General features: G+C 51.1%; 1 protein-coding gene across 1 annotated transcript in view; it reads right to left on the bottom strand.

Moving 5' to 3' along the window:
• LOC115409702 (zinc finger protein 467-like) overlaps positions 1–10,741 on the bottom strand; it is a 37,127-nt gene extending 26,386 nt beyond the window's left edge. Inside the window, exon 1 of the mRNA XM_030120975.1 lies at positions 10,456–10,741. Within this exon, the coding sequence (XP_029976835.1) occupies positions 10,456–10,741 (286 nt within the window). The remainder of the gene's footprint in view (positions 1–10,455) is intronic.
• Between the last annotated feature and the right edge of the window lie 1,402 nt (positions 10,742–12,143).

A 12,143-nucleotide genomic window follows, 5' to 3' on the forward strand; every position in this document is an offset into this window, starting at 1 on the left:
GCCCGTGACATGTGGACCGTTATTGTTTATAAGCAGTTTTTCTGGGTTCAGCCCGGGTCCAGGAGGAACAGGTTCACTTCTTCTCTTTACTGAAAAAACGCTGCATCGCCTCACTGAACACGTCATCACGTCCTGCTGCTTTTTCTCACAACATGCAGAGAGCCTGCAGCCCTTCTTCTTCTGTGGTGTCTGTGTAAAATAAGGTTGAACATGCAAACAGCGCCCCTCGTGGCATGAAGTGTAAATGCAGTCATGGCGTCGTGCTATTGAACGCCGAATATTGACTGCATGTAAAGCGTCACGTTGATGCAGGCCGGTAGTCGTGGGGCCCCTTTAGGTAGGTTCCAGACGTGTCGTAAATTATCCGGGGATTTCAAGCTGTGTCGCTGATACCCGCCGTCTGTCGGGCCCTCCTACCAGCAACTCGGAAAGGGCCCCATGAGGGGGGTTTTCCACACGCTGTCGTTGCGGCGTCTAGCGTAGCGCCTTTAATTTGTCATTGAAATGGTCTGATGTCAGCCGTCCCTCGGGGCCCCCTTCAGCTCGGGGCACCTCTGGCTGGAGAGAAGCAGCTGCTGCTCACTCCGCCTCCGATTTAAACAAACAAACTAACAAACAAATAAACCAAAATCAGCAGTGGATTTCACCAGAAGAGGGCCGAGGGTTTTCATAACCCCCCCCCCGTAGCTCCGCCTCTGCTCTGGTCATGCTCCTGCCCTGGGCCCCCGGAGGGCCCCTGGAGGGCCCCTGGAGGGCCCCTGGAGGGCCCCCGGAGGGCCCCCGGAGGGCCCCTGGGCAGTTGCCCAGTTGCCCTAATGGTTAATCCGGCCTTGAGCGTCCCGTCCGGCTCATCATCATCATCATCTTCATCATTCTTCAGACTGTGAGTCCATCATGGCTGAATGTCCCTGACCTGCTGGTTCAGTCTGCTCCACGTTCCAGCCTTTCTCTGACCCGGTTCAGGAGAGTCCACGTCGCTGTCCATGGTGCTGAGCGAAAAACCTCCTGATCAGCGGATTTCAGGCTGAAGCGGATCGAAAATGGTTCATATGAACACTGAGAGGATCCGCTTCACTGAGTGGATCACATTCCAGATCTGACTGATCTGGGTCGCCAACGCCGACCAGTAATCCGCTCCATGTGTCACGAAAACAGAGCACCACCAGGAAAAAGACAGAGCAGTGGACAGGAGCTAGTGGACAGGACCCAGTGGACAGGAGCTAGTGGACAGGAGCTAGTGGACAGGAGCTAGTGGACAGGAGCTAGTGGACAGGAGCTAGTGGACAGGACCCAGTGGACAGGACCCAGTGGACAGGAGCTAGTGGACAGGAGCTAGTGGACAGGAGCTAGTGGACAGGAGCTAGTGGACAGGACCCAGTGGACAGGAGCTAGTGGACAGGAGCTAGTGGACAGGAGCTAGTGGACAGGACCCAGTGGACAGGATGCCTATTGGCTGAAGCTGACCGGCGCTTTTTCGGATAACATGGGGGTCTCTGAGACGAAGGCGGGGCTCATAAATACGTCTTTTTACTGCTTTATGCTGATGTTATAGTAAGGTATGAACCAGACTGACACGTTGAAGCTCTGTTAAAAAATGATTCATACGTTGGAAACGAACGGAAACTCCGGACACCAGCTTTGAGAGAAAACAATTGATATTATTTATTTTAATTGTATCTTTTGTTAATTTATTTTAAGATTGTGCCTTTTTTGTAAGACTCTGTATTTAAAGCAGAACTATGCAACATCTTTACCTCAATAACTGTTTTTCAGAATCCCTGTGGGGGGAAACAGAGCTTCAACGTGTCAGTCTGGTTCCATACCTTACTATAATATCAGCATAAAGCAATATAAAGATGTATTTATGAGCCCCGCCTTCGTCTCATAGACCCCCATGTCATCCAAAAAAGCGCCGGTCAGCTTCAGCCAATAGGCTTCGAGCTTCCGCCTTGTCCTGCTGTCAGTCAGCGTGTGGAGCAGCCAGAGAGCACGTCGCTCGCCCAGCAGGGGAGAGTTAGCTCTGCAGCAGATATATCCACCGTCTGCTGAACATCCACCGGAAACAGCTCAACATGGAGGATGCTGCAGGACTGGAGGCTCTCATTTTCACCCCACAGATAATAGCGTGCACAATTAAAGGGGCGTGGCTTGGTCGCTCATGAAAGCAGAGGGAGGGCGGAGCCTCCAGAACGTTGGATTAAAAAAACCTCTCTCTGTCAAAACTCCGGACACGAGCTTTAAAAAAACACAGTGGGCTTCTGGAGCAGTCCAACCACCAGGCCTCGCAAGTTTTCTGGGGGAAACCCTGAATGGGGCGCAAGCTGCCCTTAAAGGACCTGTATCCTGCATTTTTAGCTCGTCCAAACCCTAGAAATGGCTCTAACATGGTAATAGTTTATCTTTGGCGGTAAGAAAAAGTCATTTTGTGTTAAACAAAGGATTTTCTGAGGTTAATTCTGAAACCTGGAAGAGAAAACGCTCAGTTTCACTGAAAATCCCGCCTCTCCCCCTGTGGACTTTGACTGACAGCTACTTCAACCAATCAGAGCTTCGTTAGCGTCTCCAAGGGTTAGCTTTAGCTCTTTAGCTTTAGCTTCTCTACACGCAAATACACATGAAAACGTCTTTTCCTGTTAGAAACTCACCAAGCGCAGACCCTCCAGACCCTCCAGACCCTCCAGACCCTCCTGACCCTTCAGACCCTCCAGACCCTCCAGACCCTTCAGACCCTCCAGACTCTTCAGACCCTCCAGACCCTCCAGACCCTCCAGACCCTTCAGACCCTCCAGACCCTCCAGACCCTCCAGACCCTTCAGACCCTCCAGACCCTCCAGACCCTTCAGACCCTCCAGACTCTTCAGACCCTCCAGACCCTCCAGACTTTTCAGACCCTTCAGACCCTCCAGACCCTCCAGACTCTTCAGACCCTTCAGACCCTCCAGACCCTCCAGACTCTTCAGACCCTCCAGACCCTCCAGACCCTCCAGACTCTTCAGACCCTCCAGACCCTCCAGACTCTTCAGACCCTCCAGACCCTCCAGACTCTTCAGACCCTCCAGACCCTCCAGACCCTTCAGACCCTCCAGACTCTTCAGACCCTCCAGACCCTCCAGACCCTCCAGACCCTTCAGACCCTCCAGACCCTCCAGACCCTTCAGACCCTTCAGACCCTCCAGACCCTCCAGACCCTTCAGACCCTCCAGACTCTTCAGACCCTCCAGACCCTCCAAACCCTCCAGACTCTTCAGACCCTCCAGACCCTCCAGACTTTTCAGACCCTTCAGACCCTCCAGACCCTCCAGACTCTTCAGACCCTCCAGACCCTCCAGACCCTCCAGACTCTTCAGACCCTCCAGACCCTCCAGACCCTCCAGACTCTTCAGACCCTCCAGACCCTCCAGACTCTTCAGACCCTCCAGACCCTCCAGACCCTCCAGACTCTTCAGACCCTCCAGACCCTCCAGACTCTTGCTCTTGCTTGATTGTTGCTTTCAGACGATGGTCAAAGTTTATCTCCATAATCCGTAAGATACAAAAAACCAGCAACGCTGATAGCAGAGGGCCTGCGGTCGGGGGGGGGGAGGGGGGGGGGGGGGGGGGGATGGGGGGGGGGGGGGGGGGGGGGTCTCCTCAGTGGAAAATGTGATTAGACCTTTTTATAGACCTTTTTCACAAAAACCGGAAATACGCAATCAGTGAGCAACTTTTCTTCCGGTCCACCGCCAAGTCCATTCACTTTCTCCGAGATGGATCCTGTTTTCAGTCCATTTCTCCAACATTTCTCCAGCATTTCCTTCGCTGATGTGGAGAGGATGGTGGAAGAGAAGTCAGTGACAAAAAGTCAAAGATGAAGAAAGGATACAGGTTTTTCCACGAAAACTTCATAGAAAAACACGAAGGTAAGTAGAGAGTTAGCATGTTAGCCTAAGTGCTACTGAACCCTAGCGACTGTACTGAGACAGACTCTTTCATGTGTAGATCCTGATAACCGTATCCGAACATTTAAGTTTCATTTGCAGCATGACGACAACCGTCTGTTCTCTTTCTGGCTGTTTCAGTGAACGTCTTTCAGATATGATATTAGACGGATGCTGTCATTGATTAGCCCAACAGCTAACAGCGTTAGCTCTCAGCTAACGTGTTTTAGTGCGTGTCTTATCATCATCATAGTATCAGATGCATTAAAAAGTCAGCTGACAGTGAGGGCAAGGTGCTGCCGGTCGTAGAGGAACAGCTAGGAGCCTCAAACCAGAGGTTTGACCACAGAGAGCAGAAGTTCCTGCTGCTGCAGCTCTCTGCTGACGGCGTCCGTCCCAGCCTTATCTTATACAGCAGCCTCGACTCCGCTCTCTTTGTCATTTCATTTCACTTCATTCCACAGGTTATAAGTCTCTACTGCTGTTATCTGTTTCTATAACAGACCTGTGGCCAGAGGAGAGCATCCCCACTCAACCAAACCAGCTGTGTGTGGTGTGTTTCTGTTGTACTGAATAAAGTCGTGTCTGTCTGTGAAAATATATTGTAAAAGTTAGTTATTTTGGAAAAAAAGGGTGGTGGTGGTGCACTACAGAGCCCCTTGCCATCAGCTGTTACCATCTCTGACCACTGACAGTGACGTATCTCCATGACGTCTTGTTCATCATTCTTCTCCATTTCTGTACAGATGACGCTTGCTGTTGACAGTGGACGTCTGATGGCGTTTTCCTGTAGCTGTGCAGCAGGAAGAGGGTTTTTCAACCACGCTGTGGCCCTGCTTCATCAGACAGCGCATTACACACAGTCTGGCCTGCAGACTGTCCTCCATCTCTGGCCTGCATGAGCTACAGCAGCGGCACAGAGCGAGGACTCAGGTGGTGTTTAATAAGGTCGTTTATTTCCTCTGTTTTCATTCAGTGCTTATGTTTACCGTATGTTGTCTTCTATATCTGCATGACATAGGTCCTTTAAACACCACAGAGGAAGAAGGAGAAGTATTTTCTTTTTGAATTAAGAGAAAGAACGTCTCCAAACCGGAGACCACTCAGAGAACTGAGACAAGAGAACAGGCGCAACAAATCCCCAGGACCAGCAGGGGGCGCCATCGAGCGGATGTTCAGTCCTGGTAAAACAGAGTCCTGATGGTTCTGGGAGACCAGACCAGGATTCTACGCTTTAAGCCCGCCACGCACTACAGGACTTTTTCAATCTTCCCCGATTCAGACACCACACACTGCGAGACACCAGAGGACAGATCGCACCCCGTCCTCCAGTGTGTGTGTCGCTCTGGAGCAGAACACACACCAGAAGACCCTTCAGCTGAGAATCGGCTCTTCACTCCAACGTGACTGTGTGCTGTTTCCCTTCATTGCTGTTTTTACATTCATCTCCACTTTCAATAACATTCATTCATTCCCTCAGTTCATTCATTCACATCGGTATCGCTCCTTCAGTGCCCCCCCCCCACCCCCCCACCCCCCCCCCCACCCCCCACCCCCCCACCCCCACCACCACCACGGACTGTCAGCACCTTGTCAGAAAATGTAAATGTTGCCGTACAGAAGAGGGAAACCGTTTCAGATCATTTTCTTATAATTTACCCTCCACATTCAATAATTCAGCTTATTAATCTGTTTGTGTGTTTTTTGTTTGTTTTTTTTTTACTTTTGAGTCCCGAGTGCAGCAGTAGAATAAAGTTATCAGCAGACCGGGTCAAATAAAAGCTACTTTTTTAAATCACCAAATATCTGTAATCATTCTTTATGTCCACAGACTGGATAGTTCACACCAGAATAAAAACTCGTTGAGCTCTGATGAGGTCAGTTTCATGACAGTCCGCTCTCTGAAGGCAGGAGTCAGCCCAAAGGTTTTTTTTCTTTTATTATTATTTTTTCTTCCCCATTCTTCCGTGATGTTTAATAACGGAGATGAATTAAAACTAGGGATGTGCGAGTACCGATACCAGGTATCGGTATCGGGCCGATACTGGCCTTATTTCAAAGTATCGGGTACTCGTGAAGGCTCCCGATACCAGCCGCCGATACTCACGGCAAGAAACCCCCACACGTAGTGAGCCCTCCTCACCAGCAGGTGGCGGTAGTGCAGCCGAATGGGATGCAAGCTGCCGACAAACATGACAGAGGAAGAAGCTCCTCTCTGGGAGTCGCTGACAGGCGCAGGGCTACACTGAGCGGGTTGACTCTCCATGAGTCTCATCCAGAGCAGAGACAACAGGATGAATCCAGAACGGCTGCTCGTCTCACCAGAACCGCCGGTGTGGAAATTCTGTTATATCAGTGAAAACGAGCCGAGCTTTGCAGAATGCTAACTCTGCTATGCTAAAATTGCTAAAGGAGGAGCGCGATGTTGTTCATTTCCCACTAGTAATTTGTTGAAACACCTCAGGGAAGCTTGTGGAGAGTCTGACGCTGTTGAGCTGGAAAAAAGAAAACTCCTGCAGCAACTCGACGGCAAACTCTGCAGAAGACCGAGAAACTGAAGAGCAGAGATCCGAGAGCAGCACAGAGAACAGCAGCAGCTCTTTAAACTTCTATCTTTGACTTTAGTTCATAAAAAAATCATTAAAATTAGTACATTTAAAAACCTTAGTTTATGTAAAGTGGAAAACTGTTTTATCTTGCACTTAATTTCATTTGAAAACCGTTAAAATAAGTTCATTTTAAAAAGTGTAGAACTTAGAGTTGTTAGTTTACGTCTTGTAATTCAGTTCATTTAAAAAAAACTTAAAATTCAGAGAAACTGTTTTATCTTGCACTTAATTTCATTTAAATAAGTGTGAACTCAGAGCTGTTTGTTTTATTTTTCAGACTATTATTTTGGACTTAAACATCGTGGCTGGGCTGCCTTTTATTAGAAATAACATTCATTTTCAAAAATAATCTGTCATTGCATTATTTTAAATTTTATGTATATAAAGGATCGGTTTGCGAGTATCGGTATCGGTGAGTACTGAAGATGAAGTACTCGGTATCGGTCTGAAAAAAAGTGGTATCGCACATCCCTAATCAAAACATTGGGATTGTTGCAGGACTGGCGGAGATGCAGATATTAGATCGGAGTTTGGGTCTGAATGGAGGAAACGGTTCATCCAGCAGCGACAGGATGAACCTTCACTTCCTGTACAGCTGAGTTCAGAGCTCCGGCTCTTCTGTTTCACTGACATATAGTGAATATATTTCACAGACATACATTCATCCAGCTCTGACAGCTGAGAGGGGATTTTTTTAAGCAGCAGCACCTTGGTGAGACGGAGCTGTTCAGCCAATCAGAGAGCTTTATTTGGAGGTGTGGACAGCTCTACTCGGAGCTGATCGGCGCCTCTCGGAGCTCCACACACCACAGGATCTGCGACCGGAAATATTAAACATGTTCATGATCTACCATCTCCCCTTCCGACGCCTCCCGAGAGGCTCCGACCGGAAACATCTCTGGGAACCCCCGCACACCGGAGGAGGATCGGACCGAACTCATTAGCATACTCCCGACGATCGGACCCTGTCGGCTTCGATCGGGAGGAGAAGATCGGGGCAAAACTCGGCCGATCATCCTGTGGTGTGTGGAGGCCTTCAGTTCAGCAGAGCTTTTGTCCGAAGCAACGTACCAGACTGAGGACAGTGCAGCTTTCAGTGTCCTGCTCAAGGACACTTTGACATGCAGACAGGGGGAGACGGGTATGGAGGGAATTTGTGTCTTTATTTTTCAATCAAAAAAAAGTTCTCCAATCGCAAAACAAGTTTTCAATCAGAAAAAACTTCACTTCAATAAAAAAAATTAAAAAAACCCGTTTCCAATCAAAGAAAAAACTTGTTCAAACCCCAAAAAAGAATTGGATACCCCAAAAAACGGCATATAAACACGTTTTTTCTTAGAAATTTTCTTTTTGGTTGAAAATACATTTTTTGATTGAAGTCCTATTTTTGGATTTGAGCCATATTATGGGTAGGACATAGGGACGAGCGAGTACACCACTATCTGTTCACCCATCCAAACTATCTGTATTCGTATCTGTACTCGGAGGGGGCGTGGTCTGAACCGGAAGTGGGCGTGGTTTAACCGGAAATGGGGTGGGGCAGAAATTGGCACACTCTTAAGTCTGAAATTGATATGGATTGCTCAGAAGTTGCTGTATTTATTGTTCATTTGAAAGCTATTTACAGAACTGTCTCAATGATACAATTTACAAGTTGTTTTTTTTATTTTAGTCAGAACATGAACATTTTTAAAGTTATATAAATGATTATTTATTCACACAACAGCCTCAGAATAAAGATTTGAATATTTTTGGTCACAATAGTGAAGGAACTATTTACAGAACAAGTATTTTATTGAGTCAGAACATGAATATTTTTAGTTGTATGAATGAATTTACATAACAGCTTCTCTAGAAATGCTGTCTGGACTCCAGCTGGAGTCCAAGGAAAGGAACAGGTCTTCCTGGTTTGGGACTGCCTCCCCCCACGGTCCCCACCGGAATCTCCCCGGTGTCCCGGAAAATCTGTGATCCCCCCTGCTGAGCTTCCTGGTCCTGTCCGGCTGCAGCCCGATCGTAGTGGACCTGGTCCAGTTATCATCTGTCTCCCACAGATCAGCCTCCCGCTGGAGCACCAGCCCACATTATTATGAAAAAGAAGAGAAAAAAAAGGAGAAACAAAACCGCGAGGGAAAACGAAACTTAACCCCCTCCCCGGGAAAAAAAAACCGAGCGTGCACAATCGCGCGACGTTTCGACCTTAAAAGGTTTTCTTCTGGCACAATGCAGCTACAAAGAAATAAAATGCGTAATTTTTAATTTAGCAGCACTGATTGGTTCTCTCTCAGTCTCAGTGGAGCAGGAGCAGAATGAAGGACCAATGAGGATCTCCCATCAGCACGAGGACGAATCATGACGGACAAAGCTCGGGTTATACTCGGATTCGGAAAAAATGCATTATCCGTAACGAGTACTCGTTTAAAACGAGTATTGGGCTCACCCCTAGTAGGACATTTGTTTCTTTATTATTAAGATGTAACTTCAATCAAAAAAAATGTTTTCAATCAAAGCAAAAAAAAAGATGTTCGGAGTGTTTCGACTTTGTTTTGACATTCAAACACCTTTTTTTCCGATCAAAGTGAAAAAAGTTTTGAAGCCTGTTTTTTGATTGAATCGTTTTGACGCAAACGTCCCGCAGTGGGCGGAGCTTCTCCGCTGGTCGGCCATGTTTGAGTGACAGGTGTCCCCACCAATGAGAATCTCTCCAGAAGAAGCTCGAGGCTGGAAGCAGCTGCTGGTGTGTGCGGGGAAGTCCGTTTCTTTTTGCAGCTGTCGTCACGCTGTTGCATTGTGGGATTGTTCAGGTCTCGCTTGCGAGCTGCTTTCTGTGATCCTCCTTTCTGAGTGCGGCAGTATTTCTTCAAAACGAGAAGATCCTGTTGTGTGAAAGGTCTTCCCACTGGGCCTCAGCGGCGCCAAAACTAATAAAGACCAGACTGAAGGAGGTTCTTCCACTGACTGCAGTGCAAATTAAAGAATGACATTAATGATGGTGCGATCTGCTGAGTCTGGATACCAGAACCCGCCCCGCCCCGACCCGACCCGCCCCGCCCCGCCCCGACCCGCCCCGACCCGACCCGCCCCGCCCCGCCCCGACCCGACCCGACCCGACCCGGCTCCTCACGTCAGGATCCTGACAGAAACCCGACCATCATCCCGGACTGGACCAGAGAAATGCCAGGAAGGAAGAATGTTCTGAGGATTCATCAGTTTCTTCAGAGAAGGGAGGATTCACTGTCAGGCTTAACTCCGCACCAGTGTTGCCAACTTAGCGACTTTGTCGCTATATTTAGCGACTTTTCAGACTCCTCCAGCGACTTTTTTTTTAAAAAGCGACTAGCGACAAATTTAGCGACTTTTTCTGGCGCTCTGGAGACGTGACAGGACGTGTCGTTGCTGAGCAGCGGGTGCTGCGTGAGCCCTTCCCCCGTCTCAAAGCACTCACAAGCGGTCAGTGTCACGCGCTCCCTGCTGCAGTCGGAGCCCCCCCCCCCCGCTCCGCCTCCACGCTTCAAATGAATCGAGCGTGCGCAGATCCGCCGCTGCTCCCGTCCTGGGCCACAGAGCCGGATGGACATGTAAATGTTTCTCCACTGTCACATTTTTGTCAGTTAATTTGCAGTTCTAAACATATTTAGGCTGTTTTTAGCTCATTTTTGCTTCTCCCACGACGTTGTTCCTCTCTCCTACAGCGTCCATTACAATTACATGCAAATTGCCAAATTATGCAAATTAGGCGATGACGTCATATAGCGACTTCTAGCGACTTTTAGGACAGCCAATAGCGAGTTTTCTCACTGGGGAGTTGGCAACACTGCTCCGCACTCCGGCAGGAGCCGGTCCGCACACAAACGCACCGACATGACGGCGAGCGCTCGCCGCTGACCGGCGCGTCCCGGCTGCGCCGAGCTGAGCGGGCGGGGACTGACCTGCTCTGCTCAGCAGCACTCGGGGCTGGAGCACGGCGTCCAGCAGCCTCCTCTGGCCCCGCAGCTCCCGCTCGGAGCGCTCCAGCCGCTCCTCGTACTCCGCCACGGTCTCCTCCAGCAGAGCGACGATCTCCTCCGCAGCCGCCGCCAGCCGCTCGGGGAGCAGCGCTCTCAGCGCCGGGAGCTCCGCCGCTTCTCCTCCTTCCTCCAGCCGCAGCAGGAGGTCTGCGGCGGCGGCGCCCATCCGCTCATGGACCGACGCCCGCAGCAGCTGCACGGCGCACATTCTGCGGCTTCTCCGCTCTCTGCAGCCCGGGACGGAGACGTAAACACTCCGACTTCCGGTCCGCAGGAGCCGTGGAGGAGCCGTGGAGCCCCCTGCTGGACGGGGGGAGGAACAGCTGGAGGAGAGGAGGAACAGCTGGAGGAGGGAGGAACAGCTGGAGGAGAGGAGGAACAGCTGGAGGGGGGAGGAACAGCTGGAGGAGAGGAGGAACAGCTGGAGGAGAGGAGGAACAGCTGGAGGGGGGAGGAACAGCTGGAGGAGAGGAGGAACAGCTGGAGGAGAGGAGGAACAGCTGGAGGGGGGAGGAACAGCTGGAGGAGAGGAGGAACAGCTGGAGGGGGGAGGAACAGCTGGAGGAGAGGAGGAACAGCTGGAGGGGGGGAGGAACAGCTGGAGGAGAGGAGGAACAGCTGGAGGGGGGGAGGAACAGCTGGAGGAGAGGAGGAACAGCTGGAGGAGAGGAGGAACAGCTGGAGGGGGGGAGGAACAGCTGGAGGAGAGGAGGAACAGCTGGAGGGGGGGGAGGAACAACTGGAGGAGAGGAGGAACAGCTGGAGGGGGGAGGAACAGCTGGAGGAGAGGAGGAACAGCTGGACGGGGGGAGGAACAGCTGGAGGAGAGGAGGAACAGCTGGAGGAGAGGAGGAACAGCTGGAGGAGAGGAGGAACAGCTGGAGGAGGGGGAGGAACAGCTGGAGGGGGGAGGAACAGCTGGAGGAGAGGAGGAACAGCTGGAAGAGGAGGAGGAACAGCTGGAGGAGAGGAGGAACAGCTGGAGGAGAGGAGGAACAGCTGGAGGGGGGGAGGAACAACTGGAGGAGAGGAGGAACAGCTGGAGGGGGGGAGGAACAGCTGGAGGAGAGGAGGAACAGCTGGACGGGGGGAGGAACAGCTGAGGAGGGGAGGAACAGCTGGAGGAGGGGGAGGAACAGCTGGAGGAGAGGAGGAACAGCTGGAGGAGAGGAGGAACAGCTGGAGGAGAGGAGGAACAGCTGGAGGAGAGGAGGAACAGTTGGACAGGGGGAGGAACAGCTGGAGGAGAGGAAGAACAGCTGGAGGGGGGAGGAACAACTGGAGGAGAGGAGGAACAGCTGGAGGAGGGGGAGGAACAGCTGGAGGGGGGGAGGAACAGCTGGAGGAGGGGGAGGAACAGCTGGAGGAGGGAGGAACAGCTGTAGGAGGAGGAGGAACAGCTGGAGGGGGAAGGAACAGCTGGGGGGAACAGCTGGAGGGGGGGAGGAACAGCTGGAGGAGAGGAGGAACAGCTGGAGGAGGGGAGGAACAGCTGGACGGGGGGAGGAACAGCTGGAGGAGAGGAGGAACAGCTGGAGGAGGGGAAGGAACAGCTGGAGGAGAGGAGGAACAGCTGGAGGAGAGGAGGAACAGCTGGAGGAGGGGGAGGA

This window comes from Salarias fasciatus, chromosome 22 (assembly GCF_902148845.1).
Source record: "Salarias fasciatus chromosome 22, fSalaFa1.1, whole genome shotgun sequence".
NCBI classification, from domain to species: domain Eukaryota; kingdom Metazoa; phylum Chordata; class Actinopteri; order Blenniiformes; family Blenniidae; genus Salarias; species Salarias fasciatus.